Source organism: Heterocephalus glaber, unplaced genomic scaffold (assembly GCF_053883595.1).
Source record: "Heterocephalus glaber isolate CG9 unplaced genomic scaffold, H.glaber_assembly_v1.0 deba00001778, whole genome shotgun sequence".
Lineage (NCBI taxonomy): Eukaryota > Metazoa > Chordata > Mammalia > Rodentia > Bathyergidae > Heterocephalus > Heterocephalus glaber.
In genome coordinates this window covers 1,019,313-1,045,812 of record NW_028258465.1, presented here as the reverse complement: position 1 = coordinate 1,045,812, position 26,500 = coordinate 1,019,313, and the positions used below count along the sequence as shown (strand labels likewise).

The 26,500-nt window shown below is 39.3% G+C and overlaps 1 protein-coding gene across 1 annotated transcript in view; it reads left to right on the top strand.

Annotated features, from left to right (window-relative positions):
- Positions 1-26,500, top strand: part of Tmeff2 (transmembrane protein with EGF like and two follistatin like domains 2) — a 237,421-nt gene that overhangs the window by 122,488 nt on the left and 88,433 nt on the right. The window contains exon 5 of the mRNA XM_004868954.3: positions 5,766-5,862. Coding sequence (XP_004869011.1) covers positions 5,766-5,862 — 97 coding nt within the window. The remainder of the gene's footprint in view (positions 1-5,765; positions 5,863-26,500) is intronic.

Sequence of the window (26,500 nt, the reverse complement as noted above, 5' to 3'; positions counted from 1 at the left end):
TCCTTTTTAAGAAACTAGGAAATAATAATTTACGTCTTCATATTAGTGCAAAGGAAATGAAAGCAGAAATTAGAATTAATTTTAAACATTTAAATAGCCTTTATAAAGAAATAAAATAATAAGAAACAACCTTTAAAAAAACGCTGTATAGGGCCGGGGATTTAGCTCAGTGGTGCTGACGCCTGCCTCACAAGTGCAAGGTCCCAAGTTCCATCCCTGGTACCAAAAAAAAAAACAAAAAAACACTATATGGCCAGTTAGTTTCACTGATGATTTACAGTACACAGGTGAAGAGAAAAATACTCAACCCACAGAGCCTTTTCTATACAGTAAAGGAATAGGAGCATTTTCCTGCGCGTATCATGAAACCATTTTAACTCAGAGATGAAAATCAGGCATAATTAAAACAAGAAGTAAAACTACGTCTTCACTTTCTCATGACCATGGACAAAAAAACAGTTGAACAGATGTTAGCAGATGAAATCAACAATACATAAAAATGTTAACAACCATGATCAGATTGGATTGTTCCCCAGAATTCAAGGTTGGAGTGACATATGAAAATTAATGCATTTCACCATATTTACAGATCAAGAGAGAAAAATAATCAGTTAGAAAAAAGCAAACAGTTTATTAATCTTCACATTTTCAAAAAAACCTAGTTTGATATAAATGATAAATGAGTGCAAAACAATTTAAATTTATAAAAATAGAGACATAAAACAGGATATCTTTATGACTTCGAGTAGATGCCTTCACAGACATGTCACAAATAAAGATCATAGAAGAAAAAAATTTACTTCATCAAAATAAAAACTTGGACCAGGGATTTAGCTCAATGATTCCGACGTCTGCCTCACAAGTACAAGGTCCTGAGTTCGATCCCCGGTACCCAAAAATAAATAAATAATCAAAATTTGTGCTCATTTGGGCAAAAAGCACCATCAAGAAAATGAACTAAGAAAAATATCACAAGATACAGATCTGATGGGCCGGGGATTTAGCTCAGTGGTTTCGCTGCCTGCTTTGCAAGCGCAAGGACTGGAGTTTGATTCCCGGTACCAAAAAAAAAAAAAAAAGATACACATCTGATAAAAATTTAAATAAAAAAAAACTAGTAAAACTCTTTTTGGCTGAAAACTAAAAGCAAAAACGCAAAAAATACAAATACCAATTATTTTTAAGACTCAATATTCCTGCTAGGTAGTTCTCCAAGAGAATTAAAGCATGTGTACACAAACATCTTTTATAGGAGTATTTACATCTGCATTATTCATGAGTAACCAATTATAATTTCTTTCCTTTGTTTTTATTATTGGTTTTGTTTGTTTTTGTTTTTGTTTTTTGGTGCTGGGGATTGAACTCAAGCCCTTGCATATGGTAAGCTCTTCCTCTGTCACCTAAATATGGAGCTACTTATCTAGTCCAGTTAGAATTTCTAGGCAATCACTAGAAATAACCCAGATATACTTCAGCATGAGAATGGACTCATAAGCAGTGGTATATTATTTAATGGCATAATAAGCATTAACAAGATTTAAACAGGAGCCAGGGATTTAGCTCAGTGGTTCCGCTGCCTGCCTTGCAAGTGCAAGGTCTGATCCCCAGTACCAAAAGAAAAAAAAGATTTAAACTTCTGATCCATAAACTTCCAGATTCTCAAAGTTAACTCTGAGTGAAAGAAGCTCAACATAAAATTGGGTATTGTAGGATTCCATTAGAATTATATTCTAGAAGAGTTAAAACTAGGCTATGACCATAGAGAACAGACCACTGATCTGCTCACTCACAGGCAGGGTAGGTGTAGGGAGATGTAGCAACAGGAAGGAGCAGGAGGAAATTTTCTGAATCATAGGAGTTGTTTGTATGTCTTGATATGCATTCCTCAACACTGATTGAAAAGTACAGTTAGATCTAAGTATTTCACTGAATATTGGTTTTGACTCAGCAGTTAACAAAAGGAGTGACATTGGATAGTTGTATGTTGAAACATTACATTTTACCATGTTCTAGAAATATGTTAAGAATATTACAAGAGAGGCAGGGGTCTGACAGTGAGTTAGGCAGAGACTGTGCTCAGTGCACATGTGGTCGTGTATTTGGGACAAGTGTGAACACTTGGAAATGGGCCACAACCAGGTGAGCACGAGGGAACTTCAGCAACCTTCAGATGAAACTACCAGGGTGGGAAGATTTGAGAAAGAGGTAATTTCACCCTTTTTATGCCCTCAATTCCAAATCTTCATAAGAGGAATAAATCTGTTTTAACTAAAGAACAGCACCTTAAAATACTGTGTTTTGGTAGCTCAACCTCTCTTACCCCTCAAACTTTCTTCAATCGCTTGCTACAGCCTGTTTCTATAAAAGAAAAAGAAATAATTCTTTTAGTTCACAGCTCAAAATAAAGAGCTTAAAATGCAAATCCATGGTTAAGATAATACTTTAAGATAAATGGATTTTATTCCTGTATAATCAGTATATGAAGACAAATAATTAAGCCCTAATCCATCCCATTCCTGGTAATGTAGAAAGACAAAAGAGAAACAATCAAATTCAACACACATTTATTGAACATGCACCATGCAAAATTAAGGGTTTTCAAGCTTTTGTTACTGTGACCTTTATTGCAATTGATATCGCAGCCCTGTATCTATGTACATATGTATAACTAAAGCAGTGTTATTTTTAAAAACTCTAGTCTTGCTAAATAAAATACCTGCTGACATTTGCTGGTTTAACCTAGTCTGTTTTATATCCTCAAGTATGTGGATCATGACCCAGTGCTGGGTGGTGAACTGTGGGTGGCAAACAAAGTGCTCTCCTTCCTCCTCAGAATGCAGGTTGTTCCCAGCAGCAGCAGCATTGGTGTCTTGCAGCTACTGAATCAAACTCTGCATTTTAACAGCACCTCTAACTGCATCCTGTATGTGTTACGGTTTTAGAAACCCTGTGGCAGACAGTGCGTGAAGAGGGAACATGGGACAAATAAAATCTTCTTGGGATTGTTTTGGGCAGAGATTCTTGCTCAGGGATGGTCTAATTTTTTGTTTGTTTGTTTGTTTGTTTGTTTGTTTTTAAGAATATGCTTATCCAATCCCCAAGAAAAGCCACAAATCTAGTTATATTACAGGGTATTGACATTTTTTAAAAAACTCAAATAGATGAACAAAATCTACCAGAGCTTGATCCTCTTAAGAACTATTGGTCTATGGGCTTAAATCAAAGTTGTGGACTAGTGTGATTATTTATTACAAAAGTGAAAACTCAGGCTTCGGGTAATAGGGAAAGATTTTATTTTTCATTATGGATGACTTCTTATAAAACCATTTTATTCCCAGAATATCTATTGATGGGGTTATTGCTACAGCTTCTTCCGAATTCACTTCTTAATGGGAAAATTTCCAAACATCTCCTTCCTACCAATAACTGCCCTTTTTATAGAAATATAATGTGAGTTCAAATAGAAATATTATCAGTAGACCTGCTGAGCTGATGAAATTCATCCCTGGATTACTTCCAGTAGATCCCGAACCCAGGATCTCCTGGCTGAGGAAAAGGAAGCCGCTGCTCAGTGGCTGTCACTGGTCATTGAAGGCCTTCCCACTGTGGCATCTTTTCCTGAATGATGGGAAGATTTGTCCTGGAGTTACTAAACTTGCTAACACTGAAAAGCTCTCTCTCATTAGCTGCTTCTGTGTTGCATTAATCATAAGAAAGTCATAAAGACAGCGGCTTCAGCTGTGCAGTGTCCCCTGAGGTGGACCCCAGCCGCCTCTGCTCCCGTGGTCCAATCTAATGGCCTCACCTGGATGTGGGAATAAAGGGGCAGTGGTATAAATGCTGTGTGCCTTAGACTGTTACATTCTTCTTTATGTGGGAAAGGAGCTCTTCCTTAAAGACATCCAAGTTGAAAACTGTTCCAATACTTTCATAATTAAAATTGACCTTTGTAATTTGCAACTTAGACATAGGTTAAGATCATCAAGCACAGAAAGAAAAATACAACATAGTGTTAAGTGCAGATGGTCAAACATAGGAAAAGATGTTGATGTTTTAGAAAATATAAATCTACCTTTCTTGTAAGAGCCATAACAGAATATCCTAGAGATATTGTACCCCATTTTTTCTTTCCTTTTAAACATATTTTTGGAGCAACAATCACTTATCTATATAGCAATAAATTAAAATCAAGGAAAAAAGATCTTTATTTTTGTTAAGTCAAAGAAACTGACAAAATATGATAAATAAGATTAGACTTGACAGATTTGTGTGCATTTTAATAAAATTATTTTTGTTAAAAATATTTGATAAGAGGTCATAAGATAGGAAATGAGCATGTTCTTTCTCTATTGAAAATCTGTGGTCTTTTGCAAAAGTATACTTTTTAAAGATTCTCTTTTTTTAAAGAAACTTAAAACATATGATTGCCCATGGTATTTGTCATTTTCAAGTAAAGCTACTGTTTCTTTCAAACACATATATATATTTATTTGGGAAAACAGTGATCCAACACTTCAAAAGTGTAGCTCATTCCTTGCACACAAAATACTAGAAGGTTTTTTTTTTCTCAGTTTACAACATCATGTCCTGATTTTGAAAGGTTGAGTTTATAATTAGGTTACATTTTGCCTGTTTTTGAACCTATACTCTACAGGGGAAGAAAGGAACAATATCAGTAATCATCATTGACTGAATGTATATTTTAAAAATAAAATTCCTCTTCATAAGTCTCTCAGAGGAAATCACCATGATTAGCTCTGTGTCATATTTATTTATGTGAAATTCAAGAAATCACAATGCTTTTTTTCCCTGAAAACTTATAATTGATATATTTTCCTTGCAAGTACTTAGCAACTTGAGAAAAAATTAGCCATCTCTAATAAAAAAGGTTAAGGACCTAGTGTTTTAAAAATTATAAATGAAAGGGCTGGGGATTTAGCTCAGTGGTTTCACTGCCTTCTGCACAAGTGCAAGGACCCGAGTTCGATCCCTGGTACAAAATATATATATATATATATATATATACACACACATACACATATATAACTGAAAACCTGTGAGTGAAAAATGTATAATTTTCAATTATAGATAAGAATAAGAAAATGCCAAGTAATTTTTGTAAAACAGGCATTGTATTTTTCCTGTAGGCAGGTAACACTCTAAATCTCTTAATTAAATAACTTTCATATGATCTACTTATTAACCAAACAAGTCTCATAAATCCAGTAAACTTCTTGTTTGTTGCTTTATATATTTGTGTAAAGCACAAGTAAGTGCTCATTAGACACCAGTGAGTGATGTAGAATTGCTAGAATTGACCTTAAAATAGGGAAAGGAAAGATGTGACTATGACCTTCCTGTGAAGCAAACAGAGTTATTGAAAAGCAGCAGTACCTTGCAACCGAATTAAGTGAAGTAAATCAGACACATAAGCTTAAATATGGCATAGATTCTCTCATATGAGAAACCAAAAATATAAATAAATAGCAAAATCAAAGCAGATAGTAGGAAGCAGGGAGATGGATCTTTTGCAGGTGGGAAAGGAACCAAATGATGGAAAGAGAGGGGAGGGAGAGGGCAGAGGGATGAGAAAAGAACTGAGGTGCGCTGTGTGCATCTCCCAGCTCCACACGAGGAATGTGATCATTACGCACTGCAGATATGTACTCATAAAATATAAAGCATGAAAAACTTCAAAACTGTTAGAGTGGTGGACACTATCCACTTATCTGCATTTCCTCTCTTTACTTCTCTCTGTCCTGCAGTCCATGAAGGCTCTGGAGAAACCAGTCAAAAAGAGACATCCACCTGTGATATTTGCCAGTTTGGTGCAGAATGTGATGAAGATGCTGAGGATGTCTGGTAAGATGCTATTTTTAGTTCAGTCTTGCAAACAAAATAATGACAGTGATTCATTCCTTTTATGCCATCAACCATTCTCTAAAGAAGACACTGTTGACATTTTTATTTTCTTCCGAGTTCCCAAGGGGGAGAACTGAGCACTTGAATAGCAGCAAAGAATTTCTGGAGCTGGAGTCAGAGGTGGGCCAGCAGGCAGCTGTCCAGGTGGAAATTGATAAGGTACAGGAAAATGCCGTACTACTGAGCCACCTCCTACACAGCTGCCAGCGTCAAGTCGTGAAGGGGAGAACCATATTTACTCAAATATCTCTAAAGAAACATCATCAAGAAGCAGGGAACAGTTGCTGTCTAAATCTGCCTTAATAAAATGCCACAAACTGGGTGGCTGATAAACAATAGAAATTTATTTCAAGATCAGGCGTCAGTAGATTAGTGTCTGGGGGGTCCCACATTCCGATATGCTGCCTTCTCCCAACTCTGCCTGTGCATGGTAGAGGAGATGGAAGCTCTCTGGGCATTCCTTACCAGGCACTAACCCCACCCGGGAGGGTGCAGCCCCAAGACTGACCACCTCCCAAGACCTGATCACCTCTTACTAACATCCCTTCGTGGTTAGAGGTTCAGCACGTGAAGTGACAGAAGCATCCAAGCCATAGCAGTTGCTAATATGATATCTAAGATGGTGGTTTTGGTAACTGCACAGGATTTACTTAAGGAATATGCAGTGATACACATGGCTGTGTTGGCAAGACACTTCATGGGCTGCTGTCTAGGCTCAGCGTGGCTCAGCTGCCCTGATAAAGCCATGTAGAACAAATGATGGTAGGTACTTATTCTTTTAAATGGATATCAGATCATTTGCCTTCTATAGACTCCATGTATTTAGGCCCTGCCTGATCAGATCGGAAAGTGAAAAACCCAAAGGTCAGAATGAGTTTTTTGTGGCATAATAGTGAAAAGCATTGATCTGTGTTTCTTTCCTGCCCTTCTGCATGCCTCCTCTTTCTCTTTCCTTGTCTTTCTCCTCCCTCTTCTCTCTCCTTCTCCCCCTCCTACTCCTCTTTCTCTTTTACTCTCATCTCTCATGGAAACAACTGGCTTCTCTTCATTTTCTTCACTATGCAATCATTCTTTATCTAAAGCAGTTAACAGTCATTTGATCAGACTTCTGTGGCAGGACTGAAACAGTCAACACTTTTGGTATATGTTTAATGCAGTTGAAGGTGAAGATTCCATCCTAGCAAACTGGGGTACTTCTAGCTAAACACTGTCATCAGAGAGCCAGGTGGAGTGGCCATCTGTTATTAGGAGCAGGCATAGTAGATTGCCCAGCCCTGTCAAACACTTTTAACGGATGGGCAACTAGAAGCCAAGATGGCCAGACCATCTTGAGATAAAGAGATGTGTTTTACTTAAGAACATCTTAGGCATCTAAGAACCATGAATTCATGGTCTTAGTCTCAGAATTACTTTAGGAATTTTCTAAACATAGTAATTTTTTGTTCTATCTCAAACTTAATGAATCAGAATTTTGGAGAAGGGGAGGATCTTACAATTACACTTCTCTAAAACTCCATAAATGATTATGGAAGCACTGCTCTTAAGTAAAGGACTGACTCAATCTTTGTCTGCATCTGTAGTTTGATATCATTTTCTAAGCTTTTGATTTTCTTGCTGTAAATTATTTTACTTAAAATATATTACATGTGTCTCTCACTTTTGTAAAGAACTTCCCTAGTTTTTCATCTTTCTAATCAGTTTAAAGGTGACATGGTTCTACTTTCCAAATTCAGAGATTTAAGGCATGAGATTATAAGATCAGTGGAAAGTTATCGGTCACTTACCAGGGACATCCTCATTTGTATGCATTTTTCTCAGTTATCTTTATAAGATCCATAGGAGGCAGATGCTGTCATTATTTTACTTTACAAAGAGTAAACATTTTTGAAATATTTTAGTGGCAGAGGCAAGATGGAAATATAAGGAGAAAGTGAGGAGAGAGAGTGAGGGTGACGGTTCAGCCAAAGCTGGGTTAAAATTGCATCCCTTCCCTGTCATGTCTGGAACAATGAGATGGCCAGATTGCAGGCAGTGCGCACACAGTGGCGACCAGGGAGCTGCTTGCAGCAGACGGTGGGCAACCGTCCAAGTGAGCAGAGTGTTACTTTTGGTTTTCTTGCAAAAGTTCAGATCCTGAGTGCGGAGGCAGTACATGCAGTTTGAGCAGGACCTGTAGCATCAGGAAGGTTCAGCAGTGAGCCCCGCAACTCAATCATGGCAAGTGGCATTCAGAAAAATTTCAGCTGTAAAGGAGACAGGAGAAGGACAAGGCAGGACCTCAGCGGTGGAGAAAGGAGGTGTCGATCAGGAAAGGAGTCACAGTTGGCTGGAGGAAAGACTGCAGACTAAGTGAGTGGATACCCTCTTAGTGGAACGTGTACAGAAAGCCAAGGCTTGGTTACTAGGGATAGGAAGACACATACCCTAAATAGGGAAATAAGTTCCAAGGTCAAAATGAAACCAGCAGCAAGGCTACTGGAAGCTAAATCTGTCAGCTGTTGGCTAGGATATCTTACATGTCCCAGCCCAGGGAGAAGATTTGTTCCAAAAACTGGAATAAGTCTAAACCTCCAGATGGGGGCTAAGTGGCCATAGCTGTGAAGATTAGAGGGCTGCGAAGGCAGAGAGCCAAGAAGGTCATTATACTTCTCAGACAAGAATGAAAAGTTGTCAGCATTTAAATAAAATGCATTTAAGATATCCAATGTAAGCAATAAAGAATGGTGCCGAAACAATGAATTCATTGATTTCTCATTTAGTTTTAACACACAAATAGTTTTGCATGTTAGCATATTATGTTTAGTCATAGACATGAGAGGTAGATTGTAAACAGCTGAAGGATCCAAGAACAAAGCAATAAATGAAATTAAACAGGCATGGAATTAAAGAGGCTGTAAAGTAAGAGAGGAAGCAACAGGGAAGTGATGTGACTGTAGCACTAGTCTGCAGATCCTTCTTTGAGTCTGTCAGGCTATGGAACACAGTGACTTTGAATGGAGTTATGGCAGATCCCCTCCTAAACGTAAATGCTGCATAGGACAAGTGGCAACCAAGAGGACACCTCAGGGTTCTGCTTTTTAACTTAGCACCAACTGAACTGTAATCTAATGCATACAAATCTCCTGGATCCTGCGCTATGATGTAGCAACAAGACACAAATAAATACTAATGAGAAATAATGTTATTGGGTTTCAAATATAACACAGAATGGAAAATTAATTCTTGGTCTTTCTTTAACCCTGGCCAAAGAAATTAATATTTCAAATTTTGCCACGAGGGGTAAGAGTATTTATTCAAAGATTTAGAAAATGTTACCTCCAAAGTGAAGAATAATATCTGTTAGATTTAAAAAGCCAGTACACAGTCAGTTAGTTATGCTTTCCTAGAATGGATTTCGAATAAAGCAGCAAGTTACATTGGAGAAGAAGAAACAAAATAAAAGCAAGAGAGAGAAGGAAAGTTAAATAAGAAAAGGTAATAATCAGAAGATGGTATTAATAAGCCATGATATTAATGACATAAAATTTAATGCTTTTATTTTGAGAATGTAGATGGCTTTTAATCCAAGACCTAGCTTATATTCATTGATTTCATTTTAAGGTTTTCTATTGACCTTTTTCATCTTTTGGAAACATCAAGGTTGTTAAAAAGCAGAAAATGGTCAGATTTTCTTACCAAGAAAGATGAATGTTACAAAAGATCTTTCAGTTAAAGATATTTACCTAAATGTAAGGAAGGATTAAGCTTCCCAAAGAGGGAGTTAACGTTTCTCAAGATAAATAATCCACACCCCATTATCACAACAGAGGCACCCTTTATTTAAAATGAAATTCAAAGACAATTGAAACACCTGTGTAAAGGTTGTGTGTGCCTGTTTGTGAGGAAGAGGTTGGGAAGCAGAAAGGACTTAGAAGATTGCTTCTCTTTATATCTAGACTGAAGACAGTCAAACCTAACACATTTGCACATCGAAGAGACTCAAATACATTCTGCCAAATGCAATTTACAAAGAAAAAGAATGACTTATAAATAAGACAAATGTAATAAACTTGACTCATTGCACAGTAAGAAAACCCCACCTGATAGCACTGGGAATACCAACTTACGATTTCAGCAAATATTTCTGATACTTGGTTTGTTTTAGAAATCTCTTTGAATTCCTTTAAGTATCTTACCTGATAAATTATCTTGGTCAGTCTAAAGTAGGTCAGCAGTAGCTTGCACTGGGAAATATTCCGTGGAAGTAACTTATATTAACCTATATGTATAGATTATGTAGTATGTAATATATATAGTATGTAGTATGTATCAGTGGTGGCAGACCTATGGACACATGCCACAGCTGGCTGTTTGTTATTATTGAAAGTTCTAAAGGGTTTGCCATCAATGTTATATAGGAAGCTGAGATCTGGGACCTCATCATAGGGATGCTGAGTGTGAAACTGGATGTGTGCCTGGTATTTCCAGGGCATTAAAATCGAAGAAAGGAACACAGGTGTAAGAGCAGATGCAGCTGAAAGGACAGTGACATAAAGAGACAACTTAAATTATTATGTGTTTGTGCCTGATATGTACACTGTATTATAGCTCTTTATTCCCACTTAACTCTGCTTTTGTTATATTTTCCATATGCTACACAAGCTCCGTGAGCAAAGACACATTGGCTTAACTGCTGTTAACTTCTCCTTTTTTCAGTTTGTCTGAAAGCATTAATGGTAGTTTCCAGTACTGTACTATGTAACGTCCTTGTGATCAGCTGCAAGGGTGGAAAAGGAGAGAAGCAAAGTAGTTGCAATAAAATGAGTTCTCCGGAGGGAGAGTGCACCTATCATCTTGTCTGCCTCACTGCTACTCCACCGTGAACCTGTGGTAGGACTTGGCGTTCCTTCTGTGAGTGTCTCTTTACAAAGACAGTTCAGTTTGAAGTCTTTAGCGTCCTGCTCCTGGGATCTGAGATTCTCCTGTCACTGCCAGGGCTGTGTTGTTGGCATCGGTCCCACCTTTAATGCATTTTGCACTGTGGAGGCTCATGAATATTTGAAGTGGGGCAGTGGCCCTAGGTGACCCTTGGCACTGGATTTCACGATACATATAAGTAAATTAGATATTAAGTCCTGCTGACTTTAGTACATTTGGTTTGTGAGCTTGATAGAGAAAATTAAAACACCTCTGAGGAAAATACAGGAAATAGTTTCTTTACAACAACTACTGGTTGAGAATTGAACAAAAAGACATGTTGGACGTGGAACGTTTCCAGTTGTTTCCTACTTGGTGAAAAGCTCAGTTAGCATTGTGTATGGTACAGTGACAGAAGAGGATGCTGATGAGTAGCAAATTTTTTGAACTGAGCGTTCTTTCAGGCCTTCCTCACAGTGTTTCCTTTGTATTGATTTTCTTTGTTCTCTGGCTTTAGAACTGTAAATGTGGTAAACCAAAATTAGGACTGACTTCTAATGTGAATTTACTCACAAAGAGAATGAAAAAATACAGAAAAAGAAAAGATAATAGGTCTGGTCTAGAAAATCCAAAACTTTGGTTTGTTGTATACATGGCTTTTTGTGAAGCCCTTTCTGGTTCCGGGATTCCTGGGGCTGGAGTATTATTTGCCTGAAACAGTCTCAGATCCTGGCCGGGAGAGCCGTGGTTAGCACCTCCAACACCTGCCAGAGTTCCCTGTTTGTGCAGACCGGTTAGGACTAAGGAGTGAAGATACTTTTCTTTCCTTCAGTGCTTTCATTTGCCCAGAAATTCTTTCACAGAGAACGAGAAGGCAGCTCCTGACTGGAGGAAGGAACCACACCTCTTTCCACTCCCATGATCTCCGGGGACACATGCTGATGCATGTTAGCAAAGAATTTCCCAGATTCAAACTTTGCATTCGATTTTGTTAATTCTTTTATGCATTCCTCTGCCTACCTTGATCAAGAAAAAATAGTCTCTATTTCTCTAAATTTCACATAACATCTACCTTAAATTTAGAAGCGCAGTTCCAGCTAGTTAGGGCAGGGACGACTCTAGACTAGCATCTTCTGCATGGTGGTCGGCACAGGGCAAATGCCTGTGTCAGCAAATGCCATGCATGTGACAAAACCTCTCTGCCATGGCTGCCAGTAGTCAAATCTGCACCTGAAGCTAAAGCTTCAAATAATAGTGAGGAAAGCAAATTAATATCAGCCACCCTTCAAATGCACAACTGTCAAATAACAACAACCAATGAGTATCCCATCCTGCAAAAAAGGAGTTATAATGTATGAAAAAAGTAACTTTAACATAATTTAAATTTGAAAATAAGCCACCATCTACACCTTGTGTCTCCTGTGGTATGAGCCCACTTAAAAAGAAATTGGATTTTCACATAAGTTCTTCAGTCTTTTCAGTTTTTCCATATCTTGACTATGCATTTACCACAAGTGATGAATAAAACTTAATTAGGTTATGACAACAACAAGGCCAGATCTAGGCTACAGAAATGAAAATACAAGGATAAACGGTTCTGAACCTAGCCAGACATGCTGTTTTATGCCTGGAATTCTAGCACTCTGGGAGACTGAGGCGGGAGAATTGCAAAGTTGAGCCCAGCCAGGCCACTTAGCAGGACTGGGTTTCAATATAAAAAATTTTAAAAGAGCTCAGCGTGAAGGCCCTGGTTCCATCCCTAGTACCAAAAATATTTTTATAAAGAATAAAAAAGAATTCTGAACTTTAACATGTATCTGATATATTTTTACAAAATTGATTTAGGCCATGCAGGGTAAATTATGTAACTTCCATTTCATATCAATATGAAATACAGTGGACCCTTGACTTACGAACTCGATCAGTTTCCGAGGGTTGGTTGTAACTAAGTCCATACAGCTGAGACCTGGATGTTTACCAGGGTACACTCTGTAGATAACAAGAGGCAGATGAATCTTCCATTAACCTGATTAACCCAGGTTGTTCATACAGCAGGCCAGTCCTAACTTGCGGGTCCACTGTAAGGCCTGACAGCAAAACAAAAGAAACAAAACTCCATTCTACCTCTGCCTTAACTGTTTCTATCGCCTGTTCCTCTTGCTTGATTTAATGGAGTTGTAGACTGCTCCCTCCTAATGGGATGTTGCCTAACTTTTGGAATTCATTCACCAGACACTGAGGATGACTTCTTCTTGAGGTCTTGGGGTCTCAGATTGGAGGATATTCTGAGTCAGTGATTCCGTTTCCTTAGACTCATGCAGTGTATGTTCTTGTCCCAGTATAACATGTCTGTCTCAGAGATAAAAACACGAAGTTCACCATAGTTGACAAGACTTTCAAAATCACATGTCTGTGTGGGACACCGTGCACAGGGCCATTTAATCTTCACTGCAGGGTGATGAGGTTCAATCTTCTAATGAGCCCCACTTTACAGAAAAGAAACTGAGGCACACACAGAGAGTATAGCTAACCTTCCTAGACCACGGCAGGGGGAAGATATCATGCTCTTCACCAGGACTTATGGTCACTTCATCCACTCCGTGACGTAACCTGTGTGTGTGCATAGTAGTGTACACTACGTGTGAACACAGATATGCATACACATGTGCACATAAGGGATATATCTAAAGCATGTTATGCATTTAGTGTGAAATTTCATGTCTTTAATGGAATAAAATATCAAAACAAAGACTTTAAGAGTCAGTTGGTGCGGAAACTCATTGCTAACATGCTCACACTGCCCACAACACCCTGGACATTCTTAACCACTAGGTGGACACGCCGTACTGCTTGGCAGTCCCCCCTCAAAGCTGGCTTTCATTGTTTTTTTGTTTTTGTTTTCCTTTGGAGAAGCATTAAAATATATGAGAAATGCTGAAATTAAAAAGTTATTACACACACACAAAAAAAGTTATTACAAATTACCATTAATTCCCCTCAAAACACTCCCCCTTGCTTCAAACATACTTATCCCATTGTTTTTGCCACTTTCTGAAGCGGTTCTGGAAGTCCTCTTTCACCTGTGTCTTTACAAGGTGTGATTAAAACAAGAGTGAGTGGGCTGGGGATTTAGCTCAGTGGTTTTGCCGCCTGCTGCACAAGCGGAAGGATCTGAGTTCGATCCCCAGCACCAAAAAAAAAAAAAAAAAACAAACAAGAGTGAGTACTGCTGCCAAGTGGCGTCCAGCAGGAAGGAGGCCCCGTGCCATGGAAGCTGTCCTCCTTCTCCTTACCCACCAGATCTGGCACCACATGGCTCCAGAACTTCCCCAAACTCAAAATGACCATGCATGGAACATCTTTTAATCCAACCAAGACATTAGGCACTCAGGGCAGCACGACTGAAGACACTCACAAAAGAAGACTTTTCAGAACTGCTTCAGAAGGTGGGGACGGGAGTATTTTGAGGGAGACTCATGGCAATGTGTCTTTTACTGTAATAATTTCTTAATTTCAACGTTTGCCTTATTTTTATATTATGTGTTATTATTATTCACAGAGAATATTTCACTATAGCTGTGTGTATCCAGTTAGATGAGGTCTTTTGCCCTGAGCTTGCAAACAGACACACCTTCACCAAAACCCGGGTCTTTCAGGTGCTCAAATGCAATTTGCTTGTTTTGTAGTGGTAGTAACAATCCTGACTGTAGAGCGGGTGAAGATCCTTTCTATGATGAAAACAGTAACAGGTTCAAGATCGTCTTATTCAGTAAAAAGGGTATATAGAGAAAATTGCAGACTGGTGCTCACTGTTCCCCCCCCTCCCTGAATTTGGGGTACCACTATCTGCATCGTTTCAGAGGGCCAGCCAAAAAGGAGAGGCTAGAGGAATCAAAGATAGGAGTCAGCTTTGTTCCTTACCAGTCTTGGCCTTCTTCCAAGTAGCAAGGGCTTATTTTCTTGTAAATATCTATTTTTGCTGTAAAAGTAGAAATTATTAGAGACAAGAAATAGAACCACCAAAGACCAGGAAAAAAATTAGCAAAGTAAGTGAAAGAGAAATATGAGCCTTATGTCAGTGGGGTTTAACCTCCATGATGCTGGCAATGCCCTGCTATAATTTTTAATTGAGCACTTAAAAATATATAATGCAAAGCCAAAATAGATTTTTTCAGTGGTTACATTATCATCAGTTTTTATTCTGATTATAAAAGTTGTACACATTTATCATATTTTTTAAATATAGAAATACACCATCTGTATCCAATATACCCACTGAAATTTGGAGATACATTTTCTTCCCCTGTATGTGGGTGTGTTTACACAAATCTAATCATATTTTGCACATTGATACAGCCATCTCTCTTGAAAATGTTTACTTACGCTTGAGGCTCAGTTGCTTGGTGACTGTTAGAAATGTTATATATGTTTACTGATAGGCATTTTTATTTCAGCTTAATTTCTGTGATCCAGATTCTCATTGTTCTTTCAGATTTCTCAGCATTCTTCAGGACAGACTGATTTGAGAGCCCAGCCATGACAGTTGTAGTTAAAATGTTTACCAGGCCCTTTACTCTAAGTCTGCATTAGGTAATGTCCTTGTTAGCTTCAGGAGACTAAACAGTGTGGGCCTGAAAACACTCCCATTTCTGCATCTAGATAAGAAGTAGCTTTAGGAGGTATAAGCATTGTTTCCTGATAAAGTGTCCTTCCAGAGGTGCATTAAATTGGGTAAAAGTGGTGGCTGTTCTTTAGGAGTTTTCTTCCAAGTGGCAGTGTGCTGGTCGTTTCGGCTCACCTATGCAGCAAATCGAGAGCTGTCCTTAGCCACCTGCATCGGCCTACCAGACACTTTCTCTCACAAACAGGATGTGTAATAGCTGATAAATGATTGAACGAATTGTAAAATTATATGCAACACCAACTGAAAAATCAATACTGCTGAAGGTCTAAATGCTTATTATGGTAAGAAGAGAGAAAAAAATAAATAGTGAAAACCAATATCCAACTTTCTAGCTCCCCCCAGTGCAAAATAAAATTAGGAGGAAGTGGTTCCATTCATTCCTTTGTCATGAAGTGAAAAAAACATAAGAAATCAGGACAATGCACTTGAGACAGAGGATCTCTCAAAGATTGTTTACTGCAGCTCTTTTTTATCTGTTACAGCCTTTTCAAAATCTTTCACATAGTAGTTCACTTTGTTATTCAAACTCATCCTACAATGAGCTTTCTGTAATCAAGATTGTTTTATCTGAAGCAATAAAAGTACTATTAGATCCCAAGTAGCCATAAGGGCTTATAATCAGCAGATATTAGGAGATGTATATCTGGGGAAATTGCACAATGATTAGGGAAAAGGAAAAAATAAAAATGAAATAAAATATATGCTTCACATTAGCAAAAATTAGTGATGTATTTCTACAATAAACATAGATATCTGGATATATTTGAAACTTGAGGACATTCAAACATAACAAAAATTATCAATTAGAATAAGTAAGTATGCTGTATTTGATAGCTGAATGCAGTTTAATTCTATTTAAATATTATTTTTCTTTCTTTGAAAGTATATTGATTTGGGAAAAATGAAATACAAAGGAGTTATGTGCATTGCATCAAACTTGGATGTTCAGACATAGGCGGGGAGGGGAATAAAAGAAGCAGCCCTGTGTTGATCAATGTATCAGTGTATTAGGCAGGGTGTTCCAGAGAAACAGAGCCAGCAGATAGCTAGGTAGGTAGGTAAATAGACAGGCAAGCAGGCAACTTGCAGATAGATACGCAGATACATAGATAGAAACATTGATGTACATAAAGAGCTAGATAATGCCCCAAATCCCAGCTACTTGGGAGGCTGAGGAAAAAGAATCTGAAGTTCAAGGCATAGCAAGACCCTTTCTCAAAATAAAGTAAAAGGCAGTTGTTGTGTACCTCAGCACTACCTTAGTTCAATCTCCAGTGCTGAGAGAGAGAGAGAGAGAGAAGAACAAGGAACAAGGTCTCTTACATGGAATTGACTTATGCAATCATGAAGGCTGCTAAGCCCCTGGACCTTCTCCTGACAATCTCGAGACCATGAAGAACTGACATGGCCTAGTCTGATCTGAGTAACCAAATAGGAGATATTATTGATAGTTACATCCTTATTTCTGTAACTGGTCATGTGGTCATGGTTGGTATCTATAACTACTTCTTTCCACCGTATTTTCTTTGCTTTCAACAAGTACCTTCTTACTGGTTACATTTTTTTTTTACCTGATGAAGAGACCCAGACATTTATCTTTGATGGATCTCAGTCCTCTGACCTTTTGGCTAGATTGGGTTGTAGTAGTATATCATTGATTTTCACTATGGAGCATTTAGTACTAAGAGATTCCCTAAGAGCTTTTCATTATTTTTTCATTTTGGAAGAAAAGTTATGTCCCCTTGGTAGCCAGGATCAATCCACTAGCCAACACAGCAGTTCTCTTCTTGGCTTGTTGATTCAGAGGCATGAGGAGACCAAAGAGGCCAGGCAGCAGTCATAACTTCCCATTAAATGGGACAACTGATGTGTCTCTTTGTGCAATCATTCTTTCCTTTGGAGCTAAGATCACTGGACCAGTAAAGCATGAAGTCACAAAGACAGAAAGAAAAACTTCTGTTAGTGAGTCATTAGAGGTAATTGCATTCCTGTCTCTTGATTTCTTGACCAGAGAATCTTGACTGGGGAAATATACAGTGGCTATTGACTCAGCACATTGCAGCTGTTTGGACAACCTTGACCACACCCTGAAAATTGCTGCCACCTGACTGGCGATGTGACTGAGCCTTCATCGGGCTGTTCTATAGCTCTGTTAAGCTACTGTTTCCGGGAAGGATGTTTGGCGGGGAGGGCGGTAACACCAGTGAGCTGTATGAGCATGAGCTCGTTGTCACAGTTCTTTGCTGGTGAAGCACGTTCCTTGGTCAGAAGGAATGCTGTAAAGAACACCGTAACTATGGGTAGGTCATTCCCAGATGGTGGTTTTCGGGAAAGCACATCCATATCCTGAGTATCTATTCCAGTAAGGACAAATTGTGGCTCCTTCAGTGATGGAACCATTCCAATATAATCAACCTGCCACAGCTCACTTACCTCAGCGGTGATGCCATACTGGGGCTTGGTGTTAGTTTCTGCTGCTGACAGATTAGGAGCTCAGCAGTGGCCACAGCCAGGCTGATCTTTGTGAGTGGAAGTTCATGTTACTGAGTCCAGACCCAGCCTCCCTCCCAGCCAGCAAGACAGCTTTGTTTCTGAGCCTACTGAGTGATGACAGGATCCCTGGACAGAACCTGACCAATATCCACAGAACAGGCCACTTGATTATTAAAATCTTCCTCTGTTAAAATTATCCTTTTAGAAGCCTTCACATGGGGTGCAAATACCTTCACTTTTTGCCTATTGTAGACCTATCCACATAGTTCTTCTCAAGATTTCCTTGTCACCAGTGCTCCAATCATGTTCTATCCAAGTTCTTGACCACCCAGTCATAAATCAGTATACAATCACACACCCTAACATCTCTTCTTCCAAGCAGAGTGAACAGTCATGTGCAGCACTCAGAGTTGTGCCCACTGGAGGGATTTCCCTCTACCACACTCCTTCAGCAGCATCCCAGGAAGGGGCTGTGACCCTGCAGCTATCCTCTTACACCGGGCCCAAGTCCTGCTTTCTGCTGTTGACTTTTCATGGGAGCAGCCATGCAGCCATAGGTGCAGGTGGGATAGGGAAAGAAGGTGGTGCGGCAGAAGTGGTGACTGTGACATTCAGGCACCATCTCTTCATGTAACTTACTTGTGTCTCAGGGCCTGATTTCATAGAAAGCATTTCCATTTAATAATGGAAAGTTGTGCACACCTACCTACATGTATTGCTACAAGAAAGAGCTCATGATGAGAAACCTGGTTTACATAATAACTTGGTGGGCAACGGTTAAGTGTTCAATCTGCAGTAAGGCTTTTATCGGGCCAAGAGCTATTTCTTAAAAGGAGAATAGTTATCTGCAGAGGGTATCAGGGCTTTGCTCCAAAATCCTGTAGACTTGAGCCTGCCAAAGACTCCACGCTGCATTCCTGTCATCACTAACACTTCAGCTACCAATGGATCTGATAGTCCTGTAGTTCAAATGGCAGCTTGCATGGCACCCTGGACCTGTGGTAGAGCTTTTTCTTATTCTGAGTGCTACTCAGACCTAGCAGCTTTTCAGGCACAAGGTAGATGGACCAAAGCAACAGGCTCAAATAGGAACTGTATTGCCTCCAAAATCCAAGAAGTCCAGCTAGGCATTATGCCTCTTTGTTGGTTGTGAAAGAGGCAGATGCAAAAATCTATCCTCTACCTTAGTAGAGATAGCTCAATATATCCCACACCATCAGACCCTAGAAATTTCACTGAATTTTCCTGAATATTTGTGAAAATTATTTTCCACTTCCTGACATGCAAATATCATACCAGTAAGGAAAAAGTAGTTTCTACATCTTGTGTTCTAGCTCCATTCAGCATAATGTCGTATTGTTTCGAAGGAAAGAATAATCAGGATTCCTGTGAACTAAATTATGATGTAGTGCAGAGAGTTGATAAATCCCTGACACATGGTGGTGAAGGTTTATTGGTAGCCTGGCTAGCTGTAAACAGACTGCTTCTAGTGGTTCTTATTGGCCAGTGTAGAGAAAAAGACATCTGTTAGATCATACCAGGTACTGGGGATGTGTTAATTTTATCAAGCAATAAAGCCACATCTACTTCAGCAGTTGCATTTGAAGTCACTTCCCGGTTAAGCTTATGATAATCCACTGTCAGTGGCGAGGCACGGGTCCAGTAGGAAAGCTGAATGGTGATAGGATGCGAATCACCATCCCCGAATCTTCCAGGTCCTTGATGATGGCACTGATCTTTGCAGTCCCTCCAAAAATGCAGCATTGCTTTGGGTGTAACGTTTCCCTGTGTGAAGGCAATTCTAGAAACTTCTTCTTGGCCTTTCCCACCATACTAGTTCTTATTCCACAAGACAAAAAGAAGAGGAGAGGAGATTCTGCTGACTGCTCAGGATGTGCAAGACCCACTGAGTCACTGAAAGATAGATAAGCTAAAACTTTAGTCACCACCTGGCCTCTCCAGGCCCTTGTCCTGACTGGTGGACCAGTGGCATTTTGAGTATGCCAGAATTGTTGGTGGTTTGCTCATCCCAGAAGGTCTGATCCTAATGCATAATTAAGATCTATATTAGCAGCTATAAGACCCTTTGGGGAAGACTGGGGAGAAGATGCACAGTATAAATGTCAGGCATTGCATGGAGACACTTCCCCTTCATTCAGAGGTTTCTGGGTCCATACACTGGACCAAGTCTGAGAACTGCTGGAGGCTCTTAGGTACCTGCTCTTAAGATTCAGGTTAGACTTTTATTTACTTAACCTAGAATTTCTCTGCCTAGACAGACCAAGAGCTTGGTAGACTTTCTGCCTGTTTTACTTTAAGAACACTATGGTCAACTAGCCAGCACCATAGGTCTGCACAAGTGGAACTATTCTAATGCTGCTTTGCCTCTGGTGTCCTCCATAATAACCCCATCCATGTTGCTTTTGGTAATAGAGTGCTGCTTTTGACCTCTGACGTATTGAGCTCTAGTACCTCACCTGGCATTTAGGTTCATTAATACAGTTACTGCAGTTCCTACTGTAAATTCTTGCCTATAGATTAGAGCAATTATAGAGCTCTTCAAGGGTGCCATGGTTCTTCTCGTGAATTTATTTCTCACTGTGTGAGTAAAAAGTGCGTCTTCTACCCCCTCCCACTGTGGATGAGTAGGTCTTAAATGACCAGTCCCCGCTAGCATTCTAATCTCCCTCGGCCTTTGAATCTCTTCCATATTGAGCCAAGGCAGATACAGCCTCTCTAAGTCACTTGCTGTGTGCCACCTTTGGTCCATGTTTCAGCCAACCAAACTGTTAGAGCCCTTTCTAGTCCCTCAAACTGCAACCAACATTAGGTGTCAAATCTCTGCTTAGTAAGTCTGTTTCAGCAAGTTCAGCTTGATCCAACTCCATGTTTCCATGGTTTTTTCCACCATTATTCCACACATTTATCCATTCCCATGCATTCCCTAGATTTTTGTCCATGAAAGTAAAAACACTCAAGTAGTTTTTGGAGTATAACAGGCTTCCTCATGTGTCACACTTTGCTATTTGACTTTTAGACGCTGTTGGGACTTGAGTCCAGTTACAGGTCTAGAAGCAGAGAACCGATGGGAGGCTCAGTATTGTTTTCTGCATCAACTGCCTTGGGCTGTTCTTAGAAAATTCAAGGTTAATCTCCTCAGATGGAGATGGAGAGAAGCTCTCACTAACAGAGAAAGCTGCTCAGAATTGAGTAGTTGGGTTTCCCCAGCTTCACCAGGCTTTTTCCATGTATCCCATTCCAACTTTCCAGGCACCATTTCTTTCCCCAAACAATGCCTGTATGTTACAGTAGACAACCTGCAAGGCTCCTGCTTCAACTTGTGTTGTAATTCAGTCAGTCACAGGATGAAATTCCCGGTTTCTGTCAGCAGTGTCACCCCTGTGACTACAAGAGGAAAGGATCTCCTTCAGAGGATGAATAAAATTCTTCAGGTCACTTTTGCAGCACTTAGATTATAAATTTGAATCCCTGAAATCATCTTTATTTTGCCCCCATTTTATCCATCAAAATAAATAGCAACCAGCCAATTTTACTATATTTATTGGTTTGCACAAAATGTTTGACTTTATAATATTGTCGCCCAGATCTTTGCTTTTTCTAAGTCTTTGATTAGGAGTGTCCATTGGTGATATTTTTTATACCACTAACACCATGGATAATGATCTCTTTCCTATTAGAAATAAATAATCGGTTCCAGAAACCTCAGACCCATCTGAAAAAAACTTCTGTTCTTTGAAAACCATGCTCAGTATCAGTACCTGGTTTGGTTATGATTTTCCAGAGAAATAGAACCAATAGGGTATGGAGTAGGGGAGGAAGACAGGGGAGAGAAAGAGAGATTATAGGAAATTAACTCACATGGAGCTAGACAAGTCCCAATATCTGCAGTCAGCGAGGTGGGGACCCTGAATATCCAGACTGAGCATGGGAAGCTGTGGTTCCAGAAGGAGCTAGTGTTTCAGCTCATGTCCCAACTGGAAAGGCAGGAAATAGGGAAATAACCCATGTCCCAGCTCAAGACAGTCATGCAAGAGGAATGCCGTCTTACCCAGAGCTTCAGCTAATTGCATTAAGGAGCTCGGTCTGCTTTCCTCAGTCTGCCAAGTCAGATGCTAACATCATCTCACCCAGAAAAACCCTCCCAGGCACACCCAGAATCATACTTGATCAAATGTCTTAATACCTGTGGCACAGTCAGATTGACACACAAAATTAACCATCGTAATCAGTATCTGACATGTTGGTGTAAAGCTCTTACATATTTCGGGGACGTAGTACTCTGCCATGTTTTACAGCTACATTGGTCATTATTGTAATAACAATCATGTTGCAGTTGTTTTGGAAAAACTATTCCTTTCTGGGATGTGCATGTCATGAAGCTCCAGCTAGAAGAAAACTCACTAATGTTTTAAAAAACCTTATGCTTTTCAGGCAACTTTCTCCTGTCTTGTGATCCTCAACATGTCAATGAAGTAGGGAGGGCAGGTAATCTTGACAGCCACATACAGGAAGCTTGTGAATGGTTAAGAATGATCAACATGTAGCACAAAGGAATGGTTTGAATGGTTTCTGCCATTATCTCATCAAAGCTACTAAAAAGATATTTTTAGAGGGAGAGGAGCTGAAGTGGCACAGTGAAAAGGCCAGTGGACCAGGGGCTCAGAGAGCGGAGACCCCACTTTGGGTGAGAGCACATCTCTTCTCTGGTCTCTGCTTTCTTTGATATGATCCGTATAGAACAACAGATTATAGCACAATTCACATAAAACCCACTCAAAGCATGCAATTGAATGGTTTTTAGGATATTCACCAAGTTGTGCAGCCTTACACACAATTTTTTTCATCGCTCCAAAAAGTATTTCGTACATACCAGCAACCCCTCCTCGTGTCCCCCCTCGTATCCTTCTCCAGCAGTAGGCAACCACCAATCTACTTTTGTCTTTATAGATTTCTGTGCTCTAGACATTGCATGTAAAGAAAATCATTCGCTGTGTGATCCTTTTTGAGTTCTTTTGCTTAACATAATGCCATCCACTTTGAAAGCAGCATCTGTACTTACTGTTTTAATGGGTGAAAATATTCTAATATGGGAAATCTATATTTGGGCTATCCATCCATCAGTTAATAACATTAAGCTGTTTCCAGTGTTTGGCTATCATGAAAAGGCTGTTACAAATATTTGTGTACATGTTTTTAGTTCTCTAGGTTCTACACCTCTTAATGGAATTTCTGGGTCATGTGGTAACTCTGCGTTTAACTTTCTGAAGAACTGGCAAACTGTTTCCCACTTATTTTCCCATCAGCAGCACGTGAATGCCTGAAGTTCTCTACAACCGTGTCAGTACTCGGTATCAAATGTCTTTTGATGATGATAACACTACTGGGTATGAAGTGGTATCTGATTGTTAGTTTTATTTGCGTTTCCCAGATGGCTCATAATATTGTGTCTCTTTTTATTCACACATTGGACATTTAGATGTCTTTGGGGGAGAAATGTCTATTCAGACCCTTTATGCATTTTTAAATTGAGTTACCTATTTATTTCTCAATTGAATTTTTAAAATATAGTCTAGACACAAGTCCCTTGTCAGGTGAGTGATTTGTAAATACTTTCTTTATGCTATGAAGTTGCTTTTTCACTCTTTTGGTGGCATATTTTAAAACCAAGGTTTTTAATTTTGGTGATTCCCAGTTCATTTGTTCTTTGGGTCAGTGCCCATACCTAAGAAAGCTTTGCTTAACTGAAGGTCACAAAGATTTATTCCTATATTTTCTATCCAGAAGCTTATAGTTTTAGCTTTATATTGAGGCTCATGGTCCATTTTGAGTTAATGTTTGTGTACAGATACAGAATTGGGAGAAGGTCTCCAAATTCAGTTTTTGCATGTGGTTATCCAGCTGTTAGAGTATTATTTGTTTCAAAAACAGTTCTTTCCTCATTGAGTTTGCTTTGCCTCCTTGTTGAAATCAATTAACCCTGTGTGCAAGGATTTATCTCTATATCTTTTCTGTCTCAGTGATAGACTCCAGTTTTTATGCCAGAACCGGACTCTGTTTTCTCATAGGAAGAATTCAGGAAACAAAGACATTGGTCTGTGTGGTTCTCCTGGCCCCTTTGAGGCCTAACATTACCAACAGTGTGGTCCAAACTCCTGTGACCTGTAAAGCGCTGTTCCCATCACCTCAGGGCCCCTACTGGCATTGTCCTCTTTTCTTTTTGGCCTAAAATTTCCACCAACTTATTTTTAAATGAGAGAAGATAATCTGTTCTGTCCGGAAGGCAACATGTCCCGCTCTGTGTTTAACTATTCCTTAGCAGAACTTAGTTTTTCATGTTCGTTAATCATCTCTTTAGAAACCACAGAATATAAGAAACTCTTCAAAGGATTTGAAGTAGCTGAGGCAAAAGATAAACATACAATGAAGCTCTTTAAATCAGAGGAGAAATTGAAGAGATGAATAAGGAAATAATGTTGAGAAGAAGGAAGAAGATGAAATATAGGAGAGAAAGAATAGTTTTTTAAAAACCAAGGCTAAGTGAAGCTGCTTTGATTAATCAAAAAGCTTATCTCTGAGCATTTTGCATTAAAGGTAAGAAAGAAAAGGAATAACCCTCATAGTGAATTAGAAAAGACAAGCTGTTCAACAGGAGATATTTTACTACTTCTTAGCGCCACAACAATTTATGTTGTATGCATTTAGAAAGATTTTGAATTAAAGTCACCATCCTTGATTACTACAAAATTATTCATCTAGGAACTTTATAATATATGAATGACAAAGTTCTAAGAAGTGGTTCTCTGTGAGAACTGAATACCGATATCCAGATTCTCTGTGCCATTGTTAGGCTTGGCCGGCTCAGAATGAAATTAAAACAGAGGAGTAGATGGCCAGCATATCCCACAGTCACCTCTTAATTATCATTTATCGCAGCTGGAGATTTGGCAGAACAGCTGACATATCTGACAGGAGTCTTTACAGTCACGATTCCCATGTACAGACAGACAGCAGATGTTGGTGTTGCGGACTACAGGAGCGTCCTGGGATCCCAAGATGGCCCTAGGGTGCCATTTCCTGAGCTGCTCTCTCCTTCATCCCAAACCACTTGTGAACAACTTAGAAATTGGATGACTTGGTTTGTGATATTAAAGTACCATTACCATACTATTATAGAGCTTTTTAAAATTTTTACTAGTAAGTAAGAATAAAGGTTGATATATAAGTTATACCAAGTGAGAAAATTTTGATCTGATCACATTTTTGTGGTAAAGATTCAGGGAGTTTTACAGCTATACAGAAGTGAGAAGTTTCTTGAGGCAAACAGAAGAGGCTATATGAATCATGGGCACCAATTTAATCTTTGACAACAGAATGATGAGTTAGGTATTATTTTCCTCCATTTCTAGAAAGGATGAAGCCAAGTTGCAGAGAGATAAATCGCATGTTAAACGTATGTTCCTAGGTTGAGATGGATTTTTGAGTTCAACCTCAGCTTTTTTTTTAACTCAAAGATCCGTGTGTTTTTCACTGAATAATGTTAGAGGGTAGATGTCAAGGAGGAATGAGACACTGAAACAGTCTTTCTGATAAAGGAATAATTTATGACTGAGAATGTACCTAGGACCTGAAGAGTTAGAAAAGCACATGTAACTGAGTGATGGGAGAGTCAGTTGTCTGGTTATTAGCTGTGGTAACTCACACTAAGTGCTATCCCATATAACCACAAACTTTCAGCGCTGTAACATATGTGCACATCTTTGCACACACATTTTACTGTCATCACAATGCAAGGCAGATGTTCCTAAGCAGTAAGCTCGCACATGCTCTTCAGGTACCCAGGCACTTTCCAAATGATGGGCTTGCCTCTCAGGTTGCTGGGGTTCCAGCCATTCATTTCACAGACAAAACAAGAAGAAAGGGTCCTACATGGTTTTTTTAAGTCAGGTAGTCTTGAAAGTGGCACTCTACTTCTACCCCATCCCACTGGCCATAACATTCACTACATAGTAAAAGACTCATTCAGGTGAAAGAGCTTTGTAATGAGCTTTGGTAACAGACTCTGAAAACCAGATTGCAATCAGCGAAGTTCCATAGCATCAGAAGATTCTTACTTATACACACAATGGGTCAGGCTCCATCTGAGCCCCAGTAGTACAGTGTAAGACACAAAGTTCTCAGCTTTACAAAGCTTCGTCCTGAGAAAGAAAGGGAGAGATGGAGAATAAACAATAAAGATCAAGAAGCTTTCAGATAATAAATGTTTTATAACAAAAAATAGAGCTCTGAAACATTGAGTCCCGTGAGGGGACATTGCTATCTAAGACTAGGTGCTTGAGGAATGTCTTTCTGAGCATTGCATCTAAGTAGAACAACCAGAACCGGCCAGGCCCGGACTTGTAGAACCAGGACTCTGAGCAAGGAGAATGCATAGTCCAATCCCACAAGATTTGTAATGAGCTTTGTCAGTGCATCTACAGCCCAGAA